This window comes from Ictidomys tridecemlineatus, chromosome 1, assembly GCF_052094955.1.
Source record: "Ictidomys tridecemlineatus isolate mIctTri1 chromosome 1, mIctTri1.hap1, whole genome shotgun sequence".
NCBI classification, from domain to species: domain Eukaryota; kingdom Metazoa; phylum Chordata; class Mammalia; order Rodentia; family Sciuridae; genus Ictidomys; species Ictidomys tridecemlineatus.
In genome coordinates this window covers 131,632,302-131,655,687 of record NC_135477.1, presented here as the reverse complement: position 1 = coordinate 131,655,687, position 23,386 = coordinate 131,632,302, and the positions used below count along the sequence as shown (strand labels likewise).

General features: G+C 35.5%; 1 protein-coding gene across 1 annotated transcript; it reads left to right on the top strand.

Moving 5' to 3' along the window:
• The first annotated feature begins 1,170 nt into the window (after window positions 1–1,170).
• On the top strand, window positions 1,171–18,623 carry Minar2 (membrane integral NOTCH2 associated receptor 2). The gene is made up of 3 exons (XM_005324147.5): window positions 1,171–1,447; window positions 13,359–13,586; window positions 17,224–18,623. Exons 1-3 carry the CDS (start codon window positions 1,271–1,273, stop codon window positions 17,401–17,403), a joined length of 585 nt encoding a protein of 194 aa, XP_005324204.1. The 5' UTR covers window positions 1,171–1,270; the 3' UTR covers window positions 17,404–18,623.
• Window positions 18,624–23,386: the final 4,763 nt, after the last annotated feature.

Here is a 23,386-nt window from a genome sequence, read left to right as displayed (position 1 = left end):
ACTGCGGATTAAGTTTTACAACTTTTAAGTAGGACAAATATTTGCTAAAACACATCCCCTTATGCCTATTGCTATAAAAGAAGGTAAGTGCTCTCCTGTGTCTTGCTTGGTTCATGAACATCCTGGCTGCTGATTCTTATAAGCTACATGGCACTCTTCTGAAATCTAGTGTTGATACATTCCACATGTAACCCCATTGCCCCTGGAAGGGAAACCTTCCTGCTAAGTCAGAGAGTTTATGAAAATGCAAAAATATCAGACAGCTATGTTTTTTAGAAGCCACTGATGGATCTATCCTTTATCTTCTCACAAGTAGGGAGCTTTCTTCTTTCTCCAGATGGAATTTCATAGTTTCCCAAGGAGATGTTTGGGTCATCTAAAGTAGAGTGTCTTGTGAAAACAGCACATTCTCCATAGTCATTTGCTGCTTGACACTGCCCATAGCCCCTCCGCACCCTCCCCCCACACTGTCCCCAGCTTTCTTAACAGCAGAGGGGTTCACTTAAGACAACACATCATCCAAACTTTGCAGCTATGGTTCCCTTTGGTTCCAAATGTGAACACAAACATCACAGAAGCTTACATAGCTAGAAACAGTCAAAGGTATCTTGATTGTGGCTGGGTCCAGGCAATAGGTTGGGGCACTAAATTACTGTAGCATACTATAAAACAAATTCTTGCCATTTTTCCTGTTCAGAATGAGCTGACAACCTGAATCTGATTAGGTTTCACTTGAGCTTAAGTCTCTGGGAGTCAAACATGAGAGGAAACAAGATACTGCCTATCAAATGTGAGGCTGCCTAGGCAGGGCCAACTCTGCTGTTAGCTCAGCAATATTCAGAGAGAAAAATCAAGCAGTGTCTCTCTCCAGGTGACTATTTCCTGTGTTCTAAATTATGAGCTATAACACTGAGATTCTGGCAGCTTTTACATAGACAATTGTGCCCCTCAGATTGTTATTTCAGGCTGAATGGAGAGACATTAAATGCCATACATTATCTAATTTTGCCATCCTATTTATTTTAATCAGTGCAGGACTGTCCCATTCAAAAGCTTGTGTGTGTGTGTGTGTGTGTGTGTGTGTGTGTGTGTGTGTAAGGGAAGTGTGCTGCTTTGTTTCTTTGTTCCTGTGTGTTGACATGTCATTTTGAGAGTGGCTTCTGAGTGCAGCAAAGACCTGGTTTCAGATGCTAGTCGGAGCATTCTCAGGCTCATTAATAATGGAGGAGTCTGACCGGAGCAGTTTTGCCTGCCTTTGTTTCCACTGTAGATGAAGGGAGACATGGATCTTTCTGTTTTGCCCAATAACAACCATCCTGACAAATTCCTGCAGCTTGACGTGAAGTCTTTAATGAGGAGCCCAGCCCTTCTGCAGGCTAGCCTCGCGAGATTTCCGGGTGGGCATTATCCTGCTGCACAACACTGGCAAAACCTTGTCTACTCACAGGTAAGATCTGGGGGCATATAAATCTGGGGGGCTTGTTTCTTTCTCGTTATTTGACATTTCATTATTTGTGAAAAAGAAGGTTATAGGAAACAGAGTGCAAGGCAGTGTTCTCTCTTCCAACCTTTCTCTAATGTCTTTATAAAATGTGTGAATTCTCCCACCCATTCATTCTCCTCCAATCACTAGCTATTCTGCTTGTCTGCGTTTTAGATTTTGTATAGACCTCATTTTACTCCTTCCCTTAATAATTTTTAAACCAACTGTTATATTTGCAAATAAGGTTGTTGTCGACCCTTCCTCTGTTTGCCTTCTGGTGTAGTCTTAGTATAAAGGTTCTGAAGCTTACAATGCAGGGGTTTTCAAGCCTCAGAGGCAGCTGGGGCTAGCTTCTGCCTCTGACTAGATCCCTTCATTTACATGGAGAGCACTCAGCACAACAATGGAAACCTACTGAGAAGAAGGGAAACACGCAGGAATACTCCATCTTGGATAGGCGCACGTCTGTTTCAGATACACTTATTTTCCACAGGTGTCCATGTAGACATGACGTATCAATCAAACCTTCAAACTTAATGCAGATCTTATTTATCTTGTTCTTTGTTTGACTCTTTATTCTTTTTGCTGACCAAAAAGAGAAGATTATTCTTCTTTATAGCTTTATAGCTATGATGAATTCCATGTGCTGTAAAAATTATAAAGGCCCTGCATGTTGCACAGCTAATGAAACAGGAATAATCTTTGTTTTAAGAAGTAAAGGCTAATGGGGTTAAGGGTTAGGCAATTTAGAAACAGGAAGAAGCATTTCATTTTAGAACAGATGTGACTGACCTACAAACCCCTGCAAGTCATTAAATCCTTTGGAGTGGTTCAAATTCCCTGAACAGAAATTTGTTTTCTTTCAAGAACAGTTGCTGCTCTTGAGTCCTGGTGTAAAGTGACTCCTTTGTGGTATGTTTGTGGGCTCCTAGGGACATTTATCATGAGATCATTCAAAATCAAGCACACTCAAATGATTATGTAAGTGTTTCCTCCACCTATAAGGGTTCTAATTTATTTCCATTGTAAGGCAGCTGATTATGACTACAGAATTTTAAAATTTTTTGCATCTATTCTTTTATAATCCTCAAACCCTTTTCACTTTCTACACACACCCATTTTGTTTTGTGTTTTGTTCAAAGTTAAATGGAATAAAATACCTCCTTTATCTTTTTTATTGTTTATATCATAGAATAAAATGATTCAAAATTATTTCAGAAGATCTACACACTGTACCTCCCCCCCATTCTATGAAGTTTAGATTAAGAAAATATAACCAACAATTCTTTTGAGGTTGAAGCACATTGATCTAAAATCTTTGGTTTGATACTAGAGTTGCCCTATTTCCTTCATTTGGAAGATCACAGATGAAAACTATTGATTATTGTTCCTAAACCTGAAGGAAATACAAATTTTTAAAAGACACATTCTCCTTTAGGCCCTGTTGAGTCCAAATAGCTATTGAAGGAAAAACCAAGGAGGTGAACTTCTGCTTCATGTGTCTCTTTATATATGTTATTGGTTAATTGTAAACTTCAAATAAACATGCTTTAGTTATACTTTTACCCTAAAAAGAAATGGTAAAAGACTTGTTAAAGGGCTATTACCATTGGAATACTGCCTGGAGTGGGAATAAGTGGTAGTGAAACAAGCACAAATTTGGGTATGGTAATATGAAGTGAAGCAGTGAATCTAATTGTTGCTGGTCAGTTTGTGCCATACCTACCTCAATACCCAAAATACTGGATTTAAAGATCCATCATATTCCTAAATTCTTTGATGATCTTAAAATCCAGTATCCATATATTTGTTGGATTAAAAAATAAATCTCAAAGAATTGGGCATATGAAAGTCTTAAATAGTTGGAATGACACTTGAAAGAAGACCCTGAATATGCCTGGTGTATTGAGGTATTAGGCCCAGAAAGTGACCCCTGCCAGTTTTAAAATCCTCACCATGGTGGGAAGTCATTAAGCCAATGAGAAGAACTGGGATAGAGAATTAGAAGCTTGATTTCTTGTCTCAAATCCACAGTAAGCCAGTATGAGAATTCATAATCAGTCCAGGCCTCAGTATTTTCATTTGCAAAATGAGCACAAGATTTACTTAAAGTGTTTCCTTAAAATTGAGGGTAAATAAAAGGTAAAATAATTGAGAAGCAGTTTTCTGTAAGAGTGGAAGAAATTTTAATAGAAGTGTGTATGTATATATTATTATTTACCTATATCCCAAAATGTATATTGAAGTTATCCTTTCATTAGAATTTAGAACACAGCAGATAAATACAGTACCACTTCCATTATTTTATAGATAGTTTGGTTGGAGATGTTTGTGTGTATGAGTGGGTAAGGAATGCACTCAGTATATCTGTCAAGCTGTGTGGCTAACCCAAAAAATAATTTAATAATCACAAGAAAGCCTTACAAATGTCAGTGGTGTAAAACTAATTTTTTGGAAATATATTGCTTAGGGGCAGGGTATCTGGGATGCATGGAACATAAAAGGACTTAACCTACAAACTTGCCATCAAATAGGTGTTAATTCAGTAGTTAAAACAGAAACCATGAAGATCTCAAATATCTAGTTGAATTCTGAAATATATATACTGGATTTATGTCAGTGACTTAATTTCTAATTTTTTTTTTTTTAATTTTGCAATCCACTTTCAGAGGAAATTTCCTAAGCCATTTTTTACATGCACCAACACCATATTATATAACATGAAGAACTAAGCACTGTTCTCAGGCAAGTCAGTAACCAGTGACGTTATCAATTTCTGTCTAGGCATATATTCAGGTCTCCCATGTTTTCAAGGAAAACAAATATTATTTGATTTCACTACTATACTCTTTCTAAATACATTCACTAGAGAAGTAAAAAAAAAAAAGCTTTACAATAAATTTCACATCAATGCAATGAAAAATGTTTTCTAAAGTCTAATATATCTGGTTGTTAAAATGATTTGGGGCATGTATCTAATGAAAGCACTCAGAATTGTATTCCAAATATTTCTGCCAACTCTATAAAATGAGGTTAAAAAAAAAAGGAAAAACTTGCTTAAAATTTATTTTAAGTAATAAAATGTGTTTTTTTCAGGTATTGTGATAGGCCTCTTAATTTTTTTTTCTTCTGATTAGCAGTTGGACTTCCAAATCTTTTCAGACTAATCTCTTTGTTATATCTTTTCTTGCCTTCTGTCACATCAGTTTCAGAACCCAGGAACATTCCAGACTAAACCTGTGAGCTGAAGCCAAAGGCCAAGGGTGAGATACTTCTCTTCCTTAATCTCTAGGTGATGTCATTTACGAGGTTCATTTCATAAAATCACCATTCTTCACTCTGTTTCAGTCCTATAGCTCTCTTTTTTTCATTAAATTCTAATGTCTTTCCTTTCTCTCTCACACCCTGTCTCTCCATATTTGTTTTATTTTTTTTTCTTGGTAGTTGCTGAACACATATGTCATGATTTCACTAAGAATGTCTCTATTCTTAGTCTCCTGTTTACTATTTTGAAACAGCCCTGCACATACAAAAGTCTTCAATTTTAGCTTTTTTTAGGGAGATGGTTATGGGAATTTGTAGGTATGCAAATTGCCATCTATAATTAGATCAAAAAGCATCATCAAGTTGCTCATAGTTTTACCTGTATGTACCAGTGAGAACATGATTTATTGAGTTATACTCAATTTATGTAGCTCAAAGAATCCCCAACACAGTTACAAAATTGGCCTTGGATGGTCTGAATTCAGCAACAACAAACCACATTTTCCCTCTCTGCTGCTCTTAAACTAGACCTGAATGTCTTACTAAAAAGACTGCATTGAAGACACCATGCATGTGACAATACTGCATTCAGGACTCCAGAACCCTGGTTACCTGTAGTAGAAGTCAGGAGATAAAGTTCTAGAGAGGACTGGGTCAGGCCACCAAGGATCTATATGCTTTGTCTAAGATTTTAAATTTTATCCTGAAAATTTGAAGAAATAAGTGAAAATTTTTAAACAAGAAAATCACCAGATTAAATCTGTGTTTCATAAAGATAAGCATCCAAGCAATTTGAAAAACAGAATTACTGTGGTTCCTGGAGAGCAGATATTCATTTGTCTACAAACCCATGCATGAAGTACAAACAAAATGCCTTGCTGGAATTGTGATTATTATTAGGATTACATTGTACATATAGGTCAAAATGGGAAAATTGGATATCTTCAGGATCTTGATTCTCTCAATCTTCAAACATATCTTTATATTTATTCTATTCTTCACGTGGCTTTCAACTATATCATACAATTTTCCACATAAAAATTTTCTATATAGTTCATTAGATTTATATATAAATAGTAGAAAACTTATTATTCTTGAGAGTAGTCCTTTTAAAATCATATTTTATAGTAGTAAGCCATGTATGCCCTTGATTGTTATAAATTAATTTTGAAGACAGGAAATGTGGTAAAGTCCTTATTTTATTTTGCATGTTAATATTCCTCTGTATCATGGTGTCATTTGCTGCTTTGTTTCACTATTTATAAATATATCTCTTTTGTTTCTTTATTTTTTTCTTATTGCTTTACTTTGAGCTTTCACTGCAACATTATAGTGATATGATTACTGACATCCTTGTATTAGTTCAAAAACTTAAATAAGCCAGGCACGGGGGTGCACGCCTGTAATCCCAGCAATTTGGGAGGCTGAGGCAAGAGGATGAAGAGTTTAAAGCCAGCCTTAGTAACCTTGTGAGACACTTAGCAAGTCAGCAAGACTCTGTCTCTAAATAAAATACAAAAAAGGTCTATTGCATAGTGATTAAGTGCCCTGGGATTCATTCCTGGTATCAAACAACACCACAATAATCAATCAATCAATCAATCAATCAATACTTCAGATATTTCACCATTAAGTAAACTGTGTCCTGGACATTTTGGGCCCATTCTTTTAAAGAGCTTAAAATAATTCTTCACTCTTCCTAATTTGCTAAGAGATTTCTCTTTAAATATGTTTGAATATTTTCCAAATCGTTTCTGTAACTATTGCAAAACTCTAAATTTTTCCTGTTAATATATGAATTTCATTAATATTCTACTATTTTACCATATTCCTGGTAAAACACCCTTCTCTATAAATCTGATTATCCTGGTATGTATCATTGGTACATATTGTAGCATTTTGTGCTGATGTATTTTACTTATAGTTTTTGTATTTATTTTCAGATAAGAAAATTGGCTTAGAATTTTCTTTTTTTAACTGCCCCTATCACAACTTTATGCCAACCTTATAAAGTGAGCTAGAGAGTATTCTTGTTTTCCTATTTTGGGGATGAATTTAAGAAGGATAGTAGTTATTTGTTTTGAGAAACTGGTTTTAGAACTTGACTGCAAATCTCTTTGTTATGATGTTGTTAAGTTTGTGTGGGCTGGGTGGGGTAAATTTTAAACTATTGATTCAAACTTATATTATCATTAGCTTATTAGTATTTTCTGTTTTTTCAATTAAGATGGGTAAGTTAAGGACTGGGGATGTGGCTCAAGCGGTAGCTCGCTCACCTGGCATGCACAGGGCGCTGGGTTCAATCTTCAGCACCACAGAAAAATAAAATAAAGATGTTGTGTCCACTGAAAATTTAAAAAATAAATATTAAAACTCTCTCTCTCTCTCTCTTTTTTAAAAAAAAGGTGAGTAAGTTAATATTACATAAGAAATTACCTAATCATATGTAAGATTTTAAAGCTTCTGAGATTATTTAGTTACTTGGGAGACTGAGGCAGAAGTATTTAAGTTTGAGACTAGCCTTGACAAATTAGAAAGACACTGTCTCAAAATAAAAATTAAAAAAACAAAAAGGTCTGGGGACATAGGTTAGTAGTAAATCCCCCTGGGTTCAATCCCCAGTACCATTAAAAAAAAAAAAAAAAAAGGTAGTTAAGATTATTTTCTCTCTCTCTTTCTCATTTTTCCTTTTCCTTTTTCTTTTCTTTTCTTTCTTTTTTTTTTTTTTTTAGATTTTTTATTGTTACTATTATTTGTATTTGTTTTGTAGGTTCTGGGAATGAAACCCAGGACCTCAAGCATGCTAGGCAAGCACTCTATCCCTGAATATATCTGCAGGCAGGTCCTTATTGTTTGTCTATCTCCACTGTTTCTTCTCATGTTCCCTTTACATCTCTAATTCAGTGTCATTTGTGTCAGTATGATTTTCCTGAGCAGAATTGCTAAAGATTCTTTTAATTTATTGGCCTTTTCAAAAAAAAAATTGTTCTGAACATTGTTCATTCTCTCCATTGTATAACTGGAGTTATTCTATTTTGTTTATTTTATTTCTGCTTCATATTATTTTATTTTGACTGATTTCTTAGACTTACTCTGGGTTTTGTTTGGAAGACTTTAAATGGATGCTTATTAACCTATTCATTTTTCCATTTTTCTTTTATAAAATATAAAAGAATATATACCCATAAATTTCCCTCAAAATACTATTTCAGCTCCATACAACAATTTTGCAATGGACCATTTTTCACTTTCATTCCATCTTAAATTTTAAAATTTAAATTATTGTGACTTTAAAATGTATTTTTAAATGTCTACAAAATTTTGTATTTGAAATTACCTTCTTGATGATTTCCAGATTTATAACTAATTTGTTAAGGTAATAGGGGTTGATCAATATAATATTGAGTCTCTAATTTCTTTTGGAGCCTAACACACTATAAAGTTTTTTGAAATATTTCAGTGTATATTTAAAAATGAAATATTTTCAGTTTTTTAATAAATACATATATGCCACTCTATCAAACCTGTTCATTTATTGTGTAAATCATCTTTAATAATTGTTTTGTATGCTTGATAAAAATTTCATATATAAAAATAATCATAATTCAGGATGTGCTTTATAAAACTTATTTTATTAGATACATATAAATTTAGAGTTATAGTTTACTGGTGATGTCTACTTTTATTCGTTTTCTTTTGCAACTTTGTATCTAACAAAGTGGATTTTGTCTGAAATGATATTATATATTATCATAATAACATTATTATAAATATTATATAATTATATATTATATGTCACATATAATAATACAATATAGTATGATGTGACTTATAATGTATAGAAGGTCTCTTTCCTTATATAATATATATGTGTGCATGTATATATCATATATCTAAGATTTTATATATATATATATATATGTGTGTATGTTAATGATTAGGCTAAATTATACTGTGGAAACAAATATATATAAATTCTTACTGAATTACCATAGTAAGATGTATCTCTCATTCATACTGGGTATGATGAAGGTGGTAAAGTTGTCCCAAGAGGCTCATTTCAAAGTAGAATTGAAGCCTTCCTTCTTGAAGCTCTATAGTATTGGAATCTCTATAGGCTTGTTGATAGGAAAGGGAGAAAATGAACCCCAGATCTTGCTTGGGATTTTTCAGGTCATATCAGAGTTTCATTAGTCACATATCATAATCCAACTGCATATATTCTTGAAAAAATGTGTTTACTGATGTTGTAATTAGGGTCTACCATTATCTTATCCTGTTAAATATGTAGACCATGTATTTATATATTATAATAAATAAGATTCCTTATATATATCTTACATATATATATTTATCACCATTTATGTAAATATGTATATGAATACAGTATCATCATTTCCTAAGTTGAGAACCTTCACCTCCCTTCAGAAGTACCAATCTCAAGGTAAACCCATCACTATACCTAACAGATGTCCCTTCTATAAACTTACAGTGGTAGAAATAGGATTACTATAGTAATTTCTTTCTTTCTCAATAGGAAAAATGAGAGACATAGTTTCTCTCTAATTACATCTCTTTCTTTTTTTGGGGGGGGTACTGGGGATTGAACTCGAGGCACTCAACCACTAAGCCACATCCTCAGCATTATTTTGTATTTTTTATTTAGAGACAGAGTCTCACTGAGTTTCTAAGGGTGCCACCATGCCTGACTGTTTCTTATATTCTGCCAATGCTCTGAGCCTTGTAATAATGTATGTAAATGCTCTGACTAGTTACATGTCTCTCTCCTAAAGTTTTAGATTATTACCTGACCACAGGTAATAATTATACCAAATGTTTTCCACAGTATAATATGAATAAACATCATTTCATTTTCCAGTGTCACTTTCGTCCCATTCCACTTCTTGACTGCTAAGCTAATGCCATACAGTTGTGGAATATCAAGCTCTCACTTCCCTGTATCACTGAGGGTAGGCTGTTGTACCCTGTGATGAAAAATAAACCACATTTAGGAGAAACTGGAAGATCAGAAGATGGTTTTTGCAGAATACCATGACCCAGAATATCAAATTGTTTCATTTTATGTTTCTGCCATCTCAGAACCATTGCCTACAAAGTCATCAAAAAAGAAATAGAGAAGTAAGAGCAGAAGAAGGAGGAGGAATAGGAGGAAGTGAAGAAAGGAAGCCCAGAATCTTGTGGGAGATTTCAGGCACCATCTTGGGAGTGTTCTGTATTGATTTTTTTCTACATGTCAATGGGCCCCCTTCTATCTTCAGGACAATTCTATGTGCTCAGGAAGGGGAAACAAAATTGGTGAGCTTTTAGCTAGTCACCCCCACACCCAGCTCTCACTGTTTATATTTTCCTAGTATATATTTTACAGTCTTTCACACTCATACTTTCTGAGTCCTTATATTTTAGGTATTTATTTTGTAAATATTACATTATTTAACTTTTTTTTAAAAAAATCTGATCTGATAACCTCTGTCACTTAACTAGGAAACTTAGTCTGTTCATTATTAATATGATTATTTTCTTGATATATTTCATCTATATTCTTTGTTTCATTTTTTTAGTCCGCTTAAAGATTGATCAACTTGCCTTTATTTTTTTCTAGTGTTCCATTGATTTAAAAGTTATATATTCTTTTTCTATTTTTAGTGATATCTCTATGCTCTCACTGAAATTATTTCCTCATATACCCTAATCAAAATATATGTCTTAAACTTATCACTATCCAGTATTTTCACTTCTTATTTTAAAACTCACAGATTAGCAAATATTATTTCTTCCATTTTGCAAGAAATTTATCAATTTTCTCTCTTTTACTTTTCTCAGAATCCCTTCTTGCGTCTTAATTTTTCCTTCTATTACCAAATTTCCTCTTCCTGAACTACATTTTTTAGAGGTTTTTCCCCTAATGGCCTCTTGCTTTCTGTTTTTTGAATGCATATGTCTTTCTTCTCAGTCTCTTTATTAAATGACATTTTGCTTGCATATTAAAGGTATAATAATCAGCTATATAAAGAACAAATGAAGAAAGTAATGGTTTGATCCAGAAAAGTCTAGATAAAGTTTTTAAGTGTCTCTTTCCTTAAGTGTTTTAAAGTCTAATGTACTTCAGAATCTATCTGATTAAAACAATGGAATTGCTCTTGAATTTTCCTTGGGTAAACATATTCTATCTAGAATGTCAAACAAAATGGAAGGTTAGAGTTGGATTTATACTTTTTTAATTTTCTTACTGCTACTTAAAAATATTCAAATACAAGTGAATCTCAACTATAACGAGTATTCTTTAAATCTCGCCATATACTTGTTTTGTTTTGTTTTGTTTTGGTAGTTCTAGAGATTGAACCCAGAGCCTCCCACATGCTGGACAGGTGCTCTATCACTGAACTACATCCCCACCACAGATACACGCATGCACACATACACACTGGGATTACAGGCATGTACCACCACATCCAGCCTCCATCAGATTCTTAATAAAGTTAAGTTACAGTTTCCCTTGACATGTCTTTCAAACGTAAAGTTGACATTCAGAGCAAAACTCAATGACACCTTAATCTAAGATAAAACTCAAAACTTTCAAGATACATAGTCCAGAAATAGGACTTGAATGTTCTTTTAGAATGTATATGTGTATCTCAGATTATTATGCTATATTTTATATATAGTTTTTCTAATTATAATTAATTTAGAAATTAATTATAATTAATTAATTACACACACTATAAGAATGTCTATAAGAATGTCTATAGACATTCTTATAGTGTGTGTAATTTTTTTTTTTTCCGTGAGTCCCCAAATTTATTTTCTTCATTATAGAGCTTTCTTATTTAGGAAGCAAGTAACAGTTCAGCAGACAAGTAACCTAACAAAGCCAATTTGTCAATGTCAGAAGAATTATCCTCTTCAGAAATGATCAAAGATGTCTAGACTTGAAGGGAAAAAAAATGAGTCAGAATTATGTTAGCTCAAGCAATCTAAATTTCTTATCAAATTATTCTTTGCTCAATTCTGAAACATTACTTACGAAGCCATCCATTTTTAAGATAAATGCAAGTCAAAGGTTTATTATTTTATGGCACACTGTGGTGTAAAAGAATATAAATTGACTTTGAACAGACCAAGAATCTATTAAAGTCAGAAAGAATCTCCAAGTTGATCTCTAAGTATGTGAAAAATGCATGGATTAAGAGAGGGGAAACTCAACACCAAGGAGAATGTGAATGGTTTATCTAGATGACTTCTTTTCTTTTGTTACCAGCCATTTCAGAATGAAATTATATATAATACTAGTTTACAACTTCAGCATATATATATTCAATGTATATTTAAATATATTAAATATAATTTATATATATATATATTTATTCATGTATTCCAACATGTATCCCAATAGATGCTGAGGACATTAGTATATTGATCATCACAAATATGACTGAGAGGAGATAAATCCTGTTGAATTCTCTCTGTTTATGAAGGTTTCAGTATGGGAAATACATTTATTGAAATGGTATTGTCAATTAAGGAAGTGGGTCACCAGTTTTTAAATGGTTTAAGCTATCTGAAAATGAACTTATGTGAGATTTCTTTCCCTTTATGCTCCATAGTAAATACAGCATTATTCTATGGCTTTTCTGTTTGATCTCAATTTCTATTTAGATAATGAATTTTAATTTAAGAACTTTCTGCCTTCACGACATCTTTGTCATTCTGAAGGGGGAAATATCGCATCAACGTAAAATTCTGAAAGATAAGACAGACACAGAAAGGCAGGCATTGTATGATTACACTTATATAAATGACCAAATGAGTCCACATTAACCTCTGCTGTTAGCATTTGGGGTGACTGGACCCAGCAAGGGGTAGAGCTGGGAAATAGGTAGGAAATGAGCCACTGACATCCAGCTCCTTGCTCTGGATGTGAAACTGGATTTATTGGGTTTGTGAACATTTATTGAGACACACATTCATCATATGTGTACTTCTCTAAATCCACATTGTGCTTCATTGAAAATGTTTTTTCTCAAGATCTGAAAGTTAGTATGTGAGCCATCTAGCAGAGGGCTGGTCTGTAGACACATAGAAGAGTACAATGATAAGTTGGACCAGTCCTCAAAGCTGTCTGAAATAGGAGCCAAGAGAGCATTTTTAAATCCAAAGCATATCTATTAAATGTCTTTTAATCTTGAATTTTCTGGATTAATACAACGGTGTTAAATATTAATTTTATCAGTCATGGAATGCAAAATAGAGTGATGTATAATGTCACTAGATCAAAATTCAAGTAAGCTGGGAAAATTGGCTTTGTTCAGAATTCTACCAGATGAATTAAAGAACAGCATTCTATCTCTATTCTATTATAAAATAGCCTTTAAATGAATATTAACTCAGAATAAGATCACATGTAAGGAAAAAATTTAATTAATGGTAAGATTCTAAGTCAAAGTAGGTACCACAGCCCTTTCTCATTCATTGGCCTACTCTCTTAGGTTTGTAGGCAGAATCAGCAAATTTTCAGGTCCAGTTATCTTAATTGCACTTTCTACCATCAAGAGGCCATTTATTAGAGAAGTCTTGTCTCTTTGTCTCTTAACAGAGAGAAAAGAAGGATATTGCTGCTCAGCGAACTAAGAGATCCAGCAGGGAGGGCTCTGTCACTCCTGATAGCCCTCCACCATCCATGTCCTCAGTCATGAAGAATAATCCACTGTATGGGGACTTAAGTATGGAGGAAGCTATGGAAGAAAGAAAAAAGAACCCTTCGTGGACCATTGAGGAATATGATAAACGTTCCCTGCACACAAACCTCTCGGGACATCTGAAGGTATTTAAGACTAAGAAACACCTTCTTCATTTGATGAGGGGGGTCAATTAAATAACCCTAGAAGAAAGTGTTAGTGAGATGGCAGGCACTGTTTACTAGACAGAATCTCCATGTTTCAGATTATTTGGGCCTCTGACTTTGCTTTGTCCCTCTTAGTCAAAATCTGTGTTTATTTGTTTTGAGTTTTACAATTTCAGTCATTACTGGCATCTATATAATGTAGAGAGGAAAAAAAATAATGTGGCATTGAACAAAGATTTTTCTGGGAAGATAAAATGTTTTTGAAAATTAATTGGTAAGATTATCTGTTTTCCCCTAGTTTCTAACCATTTCGTTCATGAACATTTAAGAATCTATTTCCCATCCTGTATTTATTTAAAAATATTTAAGTGCTTTGTCTTAGGTACTGGGCAAGGGAGTTCTTAACAGAGATCATTTCATTTCAAGCTCACCCCATGATTTAAGATTTACATTTTGGTCATTTTCCTGTGTCTCAGTAACAAAACAAAACAAAACAAAAACATTTCAACACAGCAAAAGTATGCAATGAACTCATTCACCCAGTTTAAACCCAACTTAAGTTTTTCTTTCTTTTCTTTTTTTTTTCTTCCCTGATGTCACCCAGAAACAGAAAACCTAGAAATACCTGAAAAGCAGAGAGGGTGGCCCTCTGTTTTCTGAAAGGACTGGATTCCTAACCAGCCTTGGCTTGTCTTCATCTGCCTTGGGCCAATAAAGCCTGACATTTTCCAAGTACCTTTTTGAAAAAATGTGTATCTGTTCCAAGCCTTATACCTGAAGTACCAGAGGCCTTTATTTTTTTTTTCCTTTGAAGGGGACAGAACATATCCCCTTAAGTTCTACCCACACTTTAAAAATCTCGTCTAAGCACTCCTTGATATACTTTCTGGTCCAGAATCTTTGATGTTTCATAAATTACATTATTGAATCTATCTCTTCCTTACAGTAGACCCTTTCCAAGTCATTTCCAAAGCAGATTCTCTCCCACATGTGCAGGTCTTTTCCTTTTCTTTCTTCTTTAAATCTTGGGTTTCTTAACAGGAGGTTTAAGGTCAGGACTTCTAATCTACTGCTAGAAAAAAAAATGTATTTATTTCCAAACATTTCTTGACCCCATGCTTTTGTTTGTGTCTATTATTTATGTTCATGAGAAGAGAATGAAATGTAGAGATGGATTTTATGTCCTTGCTCTCAAAAAATTTATTTAACTGAGCAAATTAACAAACACTAAGAACAAGACACCACAGGATGACTGCAATCATAGTTAGAAGTGCTGGGAAGATTTGGTAGGATATAAAAATCAGCCCTAATCATAAAAAAAGACTACATGACAAAATTAATTTTTTTTGAGCTTGAAGGGTGTGCACAATTAAAAAAAATGGGGATAGTTTACATGAGTGGGGAGGCTCTTCTTGCTGGAGCAGCAAGAACAAAGGCAGAAATACAGGAAAGTGAGAGAATGTGTGGAAGTATGGAGTCCAGTTTTGCAAGAACCACAGTCAATGTAATAGAATGGTGGGGAAATAGACTAAGAAATAAAGACAAAAAATGTTTGAGAATAGGAGAGATCAGGGATGGGGAATGCTGATGAATGGTTACCCGGTTGCAACTGGGCAGGAGACGGAAGCTATGGTAGGCTGTTTTTCACAGAAGGTGTGTGACTGCAGATGACAGTTCAGTAGTGTGCATTTCAGAAAGCCAGAAGAAAGATACTGATCACTTTCAATTATGAAGAAATATACATGTTGGAGGAGATAGATGTGTTGAACCTGTTTTAAGCATTATAATGTTTAATGTATCACTTAAACAACTTTAATTTTTAAAAGTTTCAATGTTAATCTAAGGAAATGGAAGATGATTGGCAATGAAGACTAATTTTTATAAGTTGAACAAGTATGTGAATTATGTTTGGAAAGATCAAACATAAACATAAATGACACATTGTTTTGCTGAAAACAACAATCTGTGCCACACCCTCTATGTGTACACACACACACACTCTCCTTTCTCAGGCCTGTTCATGGACCTCATGACACTATTCTACAGCACTAATTTCCTGAGGGAAGCTTCTGGAAGCCATGGCTTATGTTTATATTAAAATTTCTTCCTGTACCTCCATAATTTAACTTCTTTAATTATTACTCTACCCTCATCTCATATCTAGCAACAGAGCCCCTAACATATTTCCTGAAACTCTGACACCATTTATGGGTGGTTAAGGTACCTGAGGCCAGAAGCAGAATTTAAGAAAGGATATTCTCCATGATGAAAGCTTTTAATGGACAATAGAGGCATGAAACTTGGCACAATGCAGACCTCTGATTAGGACTCAAATAAGATGAAAGATAAGAGTAAGGTAGACAAATATTTTTATATATCAATATCCTTAAGTACAGGTCTTCCAAATTTTATTGTAGTATTTGAGCATTTCTAAGACTAAGAAGTTCAAACTCATACCACAGTGATGGAAGAGATATAATGCCACTGCCAGATGTACCCCAGCTCCCTGCATGCATGCACATTCCTCTCTTAGCCATGCACACAGAAGTCTGAAGCTAGTTCAGTGAACCCTGAGATTGACAGCTGTGGAAGCCGGTGGTGCCACACTCCAGCTGACTTTATGTCCCCTGAGACTGGAAAGGCAGGGAGAGGGTGGGCATTTTGCTTCCTGCCCTTGCAAGCATCCAGGAGAGCAATAATGAGGCCTAGAGTGACTTTGTGAATTCAGCATTCACTGTAAATTTGTTGCATGCCTACTAGGTGTCAGGCATGGACACTGAATCGGTAGCACTAAAATGGCAGAGGATAAGAAGAAATGTGATTTTTCAAATGTATGGACAGTAGAGTTTGCAGGTGATTTATTGGATGTAGGAGAGCAGGTTCACTTGAAGATGACTCTCTGGGAATGAAAGGAACATGAAGTCGGTGAAACAGAAACACAGAGAACAGGAACCCACGTGAGAAAGGAAATACTGGGTCTTTTCTTTAGAAGGTCAAATGGTTGTGAAGCTTCTGCAGGGCAGACAAGCTGAAGCCCTCTACAAGGGAGACCAACAGGTTGAAAATCACAGAATGGACTCTTGACACTTCATCTTATTCTCTCTCCATGGAAATCAGCTTGTGTGTTTACTGAACAAGCTCACCAAATATGCTTATCCCTGCCATGCAAACAAAATCAAACCCCTAAGGTTCACCTAAAGCAAGGAATTTTAATTCTATACCAGCTTACTAACCTAATTTATACACACTACTTAAAAGGTATAAAAAATACTAAATAGGCTAAAAGACGACAGAAACACTGTTGTGTGTTGTTTTTTTTTTTTCTGAACCTCCAATGTCAGCAATTTAATAAGAAATTGTTCAGGTTCTTTAATGAATTCTGATGCAGACCTATAAATTAGCTGCAGGATCCCTGGTCAGCCAGGAGACTATAGTGGGCTTCTTTAACATTCAGGGAAGTCAAGCCTCTCTTACTTGAGCTGTGTCACCTAAGCCTCACCCAGGACAACCTTAATATGGACCTTCAGGATCTCTGACAGTGTCTTGTGGTGCAATTTTAGTCTGTAACACTGACTGATCACTGATTGATGATATTCTCTGTGTACTTTTCTTTTAGGAAAATCCCAATGACCTACGATTTTGGTTGGGAGATATGTACACGCCGGGTTTTGACACCTTATTGAAAAAAAAGAAGAAGCGTGAAAAGCGATCAAAATTATGTCGCATGGGTCTAATCTTACTCCTCGTTACTTCCATCTTGGTTACCATAGTGACTATCAGCTCTCTTTTCACCTAAAGAAATTGCCACAGAGTCCCATTGAATGTCTTAAAAAGCTTTCTAAACATTTGCAGGAAAACATGTTCATGCCGTATGAATGTATTGTTGCCTGTGCAATTCAGTGTAATCATCCTGTAGAATGTGAACATTGTGACATGCTGGCTTCTCTGCTTTCTTCTGTGAAACCTGTGTACAAATTCCAGCCTGTGCTTTGTCCTTAGGGAAGCAGGGATTCTGAGGCTCAGACCACAGAAAAGTCACTGTAGTGCAACCAAAATTAATCATTTCAAGAAAGAGTAAAAGAGTATGGGTTGTCAGCAGGTTTGTCTCAATACTTGAGTCATTTTCATCTTGTTTTTTTAAAATACAAGTCACCCCTCTCCACCCCATTCTCCTGTAGGCACAAAGGAAGTATGAGCCAATCGTTTTTTAAAACAAGGTGGAGGGAGTGGGGGAGATTTTGTTCAAACCTATTCTTGTTTTCCCAGTAATCATTTATAATGACCCTATTTCATGTTACCATTTTAGCAAGACTAAACTTGGACAGGCCTGAGTTATTTAGTTAGTTAATTACATTTAGATCTAATTGTGTTTATTACTAGATCCAAATGGGCTAGTGTGACCCCTGGTGGCAGACAGTGAGTGTATGTTTCCAGCCCTGGCCTAGGTTGTAGGGGCCCTAGAAAAGCAGGAGAACTGCCAAAAGAAGAGGCTTTGAATCCTAACTGTGCAGTTTACTAACTGTTGAGCCTTCAGAAAGATATTCTCTGGGAGAATGGGTAACACTATCTCTATAACAGAGCTGCCCTAAAGACTAAATAAGAAATGCAAGTAAGAAGGATTCCTGGCTCCTAGTACCTAGTTGCTTAGTTAAAGGCATGGTCATTACTGATTTGTGCTAGCTAAGTGGCAGCCCCAGTTCACCTTCCATTGCCTGCAGATACTTGGAGACAGGTTCAGGAATCAACTACTTGAGTCACCTTGCTCCCTTCATCCTGCCAACACCCTTCCCTAAGGCCCTCATCCCTACTCCTTTCTCTTCTTCAAACAACCCACCCTAATGCTTTCTTGTGTATGAAACAAAAGAGAGATTTTTTTCCCTTCCAATTAAATAAAGCTGGCTTTTGTCCTTTGATATTGCCATATTATTTTGTTGTATTTCCTTTAAAGATAATTAAAATAAAGTACATTAAAGTGCAGATGTCCTGGACAATAAAATCATTGTGCACAAAATATTATCTTATGGTCTTTGTAGTTCCTGATTTTCCATCCCTCCTCTCCTCCATGGTGGGTTATAGTCCAATGTAGGGCTGAATGACCAGAGAATGGAAGGTTTTGGGCTTCTCTTGAGGGCAGGCCCACTCTCACTGGGGCACCTCTTCAACACCCCTTGCTTTCACTTCATCTTCAAAGCTGGCCTGCCCAATGTTGACCTCTAAGGAATTCAAAACGCATTCAGGTCTCTTGCTTGCATGGAAAGCATTTGTGCCGTATCTAGTTATATGTGGCTGTTCAAGACAACATCCAGGTAAGGCTTGCAAAAGCACCAAGCAGAAGTAACCACAGTGTGAAGGCTGCTTTCCTGAGCTCCTGGCTTGCCCCACCCATCTCACTACCTCACTCTTGTTTTCAGCCAAGCACCTAGAATTCTTCCACACTTCCTAGTCCATCTCCACTCTTATTTTTGGTAGTATCTGTCATTTCTTTTTCAATATTACATTGCCACAAAATCAGTCTTTATTTTTAGCCTTCAGTGTAACAGTGAAATAAAAGTATGGTATTATCCCTCACTGAATTAATGTTGTGCGTCTACACATGCCAGAAAATCATAAATGGAGTGTGTCCCTGGCTACACTCAAAACCATACTGTGAATGGAGTTCTGATGCATTTTCTGCTTGAGCCCTTCAGTATGGGCTCAAGCAGAAAATGCATAGAGTCATGGAAAGTACAGAATGGTGGCTCTAAACATGCTCGTGTCCAAGTCTGCAACTTCTTGAGTCTCTGGTCCAGATTCAATGAGTAAATGTGTATAAAGCATTTAAATATGACCTTTTCCCAAAAACCCAAATGTCGAATGTTTTCTTTGATATAAGGTGGCTGACTCATAGTGGGGTAGGGAGGGGGAGCATGGGAGGAATAGAAGAACTCTAGATAGAGCAGAGGGTTGGAAGGGAAAGGGAAGGGCCATGGGGTAATTAATGATGGTGGAATGTGATAATCACTTTTATCCAAAGTATGTATATGAAGAATTGGTGTGAATATACTTTGTATACAACCAGAGATATGAAAAATTGTGCTTTACATGTTTAATAAGAATTGTAATGCATTCCACTATTATATATAAATAAAAATAAGAAACAAAAAATATGACCTTAGGCACATGCTAAGTAGTCAACAAATAATAATATTATCTTCAACAGTATTTTAGCCACTTTTTTTCGAAAGTGAGACAAGAAAATCTGAGTTCCATAAATGCTTAAGTAATAATAATTTAGTTGTAAATAATAATCTTCACAGATTCTTTGGAAGACATGTCCCAACTCTTTTGTTTCTTTGCTTTTGTGTTGTTTTATGTTTGTATTCTAGGTTTGTGTGCAAACACCTAAAACCAAATTTCATATTATAAATTTTCTAGAGAAAAACAAATTCCAATTGTGCACACTGTCTTAAAATATTTTCAGATTTAACAGAAAGATTGAAAAAAAAATTTTCCATGTAATCCGTTAATGGCCTTTCTTATTATGATCATGTTGCTGTCACCTACTGGAGAATTCAGTGAGTGGAACACACAAAGGGGTGGTCTGTGGCTGCTCCATTTATTTGGAGTGCTCTACTGCCTTCTGGTGGCCATATTTACTTTGCCTGGAGTTAGCTCATGAAAGAGCATTCTACAGAAAGGACATTTTGCACTTCAGGCCTAATTATGCTTCTATGATCCTGATCAGTGTAATGGGGTGGAAAACAGCCCCTGCCTGCTCTTTGCAACCACGAGTTTTGATGCTCTTTCGTCTTGCCAAAAAGAGATATGACTGGTCATGAATCACACTAACACGAAGTCAGAGGTAGAACTTTAGCATCAATCCTGATTCTACTCCACTTCACATCCTACAGCTGCAAATGAGTGTCTCCTTAGATATTGTCCCATTCCTTTTCTCTTGTAATGAGCTAAGCTTTTTAGGAATTTTGAATAATGTACTGCTGGTTTCAGATTTCACAAAGCCTTCTGAATTTCTACATTGGTAGCTCTGTGTATTGAGAAGTTTTTAAATATTATTTTTTGATTCCTCTTCTTTCTATATCCATTGTTTGGCACCAATATCCAAATTCTCTCATCACATCATTGAGTGACTGTAAATTGAACAGATATGAGAAATAATTTTTTAAAAACTGCAATTATAGCCATTAAATGTTAACTTCTATGAGGTTTCTACTTCCATACCCATAGTCTAACAGCCTGTGTGCTTTTTAGAGGAAAGATAACTGTTTTGGTTCCTTCCAAATATTCACTTAGTCCAGACTCTGGAGCAACCTGAGGTGAGAATATTCAACGGAAGCGAACAGCTTCAGAGACTGAGCCCTGCTTTCTGCCAGAGCAGTTGTTCTGCTCTCATTTTATGGACATGGTGACTCATGTACCTGATCAAATTTCCCTCTCCGTGCAGACTGCTGGAAGAACTCAGGAAAAAAACAGACTCTGTCGTCTGTACGAAATATGTAGGACTTCCTCTTGTGCATCCTGTCCCGTCCGTATTCCTAGCTGTTTCATAATCCATCTTTGGCTTCATCTTCCTCCCTACCTCAAATGTATGGCTTCTGTTACTGCTCTAGGCCTCGCCTATTGAAAAGATGCAGAGTATATGAAGATATTTAGGATATACAGAGAAGTGCATGAATACAGACAGAGTACATTGGTGCACATACAAAAACCAATACAAAAGGCTGTCATTCAAGAGAAAAAAAATGAAATTAAAACACACATTTTAAATAAATATGTTAATTCTATATAAAAGTTTCCATAATTAGATTTCTTCAGCCAGAAGGAAAATATTCAAGACTTAACAAACTTTTACGTATACTGTTTTTAGTGTTTTTAAGTTCCTGGCAAAAAGAAGGGCAGAGTTCTTTTAAGACTAATTAAATTGTGTTTTCTCAGCAAGGGAAGAAGCTTTAAAATCCTTTACATGTGCATTAGTTTCAAGATGGGGAAAATACTGGTGAGAGAATTACTTGAATAATAATAATAATAATACAATGCCTTGTCCGGATTTGAACAATGGCCAGGCCATATTCAAAATTATCTGTCAGTGTAAATAAAACCTCACTTAACCAAGCTTCTTTCTGAACATGCATTGTTTTAAAGGCAGAGATATTCAGAATCAATACTTAATAGTTAGAATAGTTTCCCTGTTCTTGCTGCCAGAGTTTTCTTTTTTAATATAATGATCACAAAGCTCTTTCATGAATTCTAAACACAGAAAAAATCAACAGGAAAGTATTGTTTTCCTTATCTTTAAGGTAAGTGCACAAATTTTAGAGCTATTTCCAAGTTATTCAGAAAGATTTCTGACAAAGATTTTGTCCTTGCCTGTTTTAGTCAGGTTTCTTCATTATTGTGACTAAAGGACCAGATCAAAATAATTGTAGAGGAGGAAAAGTTGATTGGGGACCTTATGGTTTCAGAGGTCTCAATCCTCATTCCTTGAGGCTCAAGGTGAGGTTCAATATCACAGTGGAAGAGGCAGAAGAAAGCAGCTCACATGGTGAGCAGGAAGGGGAGAGAGAGAAGAGAGAAGAAGGAGACCACTCTCCAGACAAAATACATACCCCGTAGCCTGCCCCAATGAACCACTTCCTCTAGCCACATTCCCACCTACCTCCAATTACCACTCAGTTAATCCCACCAGGGATTGATTCACTGATTAGGTTAAGGCTATAACTCAATCATTTCTCCTCTAACCCTTCTTGCATTGTCTCACATGTGAGCTTTTGGGGACACCTCACATCCAAACCATAACATTGGCGTAACTCAGACTCCTAGGAGTCTTCTTTCTGGCTAGGTATGGATCTTGGGCTGTGTACTTATTGGCTTATTCCAGGCTTAGCAAGAGTCTTAAGATACCTCCTAGAAATATTCCATGCCTAATTTTGACGCTTAACCCTAAATCCTCATGTTTCCTTATTGTATAGTTGAATCTGACCCCTCTTCCCTTCCACAAAGCTCCACCTAGTACACATCTGAATAAATTGTAGAGGAGGAAAAGTTGCTATCTCCAATAAGTGTTGTTTATCTCCTCTTATTCTTCCTCTCTCTCTCTCTCTCTCTCTCTCTCTCTCTCTCTACACACACACACACACACACACACTCATGTTCTTAAGCCGCAGTCTTAAGGAGTTAATACAGAAAATGCATGGTTTAAATAAACACAGACTGTCATTCTCAGAATGCCAGTAAAATTGTATGTCACAAGTTTGTACCATTTTAATATATGTCCAAATTGACTTATTTGTAAAATGAAAACACACATTAGACCCTCTAAGAATATTCACAGATAAATTACTTTTTCTTATTCAATAATGTTTAGAGAATGACTTCTGCCTATCACAGTTTTGCAGAGCATAGTGTCTGATTTCTCCAACTTTGCCTTAGACCATCACTTATTAGCTGTCAGCCCTAGGAAGCGCGGCTCCTCTAGATCAGTCAGGAGCCTGCTGCAGAGAAACTGTCAGCAAACTCACGTGGAGGAAAAGCTAACATCCACACCACACAGGTCCCCATCAGCTTCATAGTCTAACTAGGACTAAGTCCTCCAATGGCCACTCTCCAGTGAATTTGCTCATGGAATTTTCCCATTTTTGTACACTATGCCTTTAAAAAATGCATCTTCTTAATTTCCACTAACCAAACACTGTGAGTTTCACCTTAACCATGAAATGTGTGTGTATATATGTTTTTTTTTTTTTTTTTTTTTTTTTATAGAAGGAAAGAAAGTATCTCTCTAA

Coding starts and splice junctions, on each gene's coding strand:
- Minar2 (XM_005324147.5), top strand. CDS start 1,271: ATGAAGGGAGACATGGATCTTTCTGTTTTGCCCAATAACAACCATCCT. Junction 1,448..13,358: donor AAAACCTTGTCTACTCACAG/GTAAGATCTGGG, acceptor GTCTCTTAACAG/AGAGAAAAGAAGGATATTGC. Junction 13,587..17,223: donor ACCTCTCGGGACATCTGAAG/GTATTTAAGACT, acceptor CTTTTCTTTTAG/GAAAATCCCAATGACCTACG.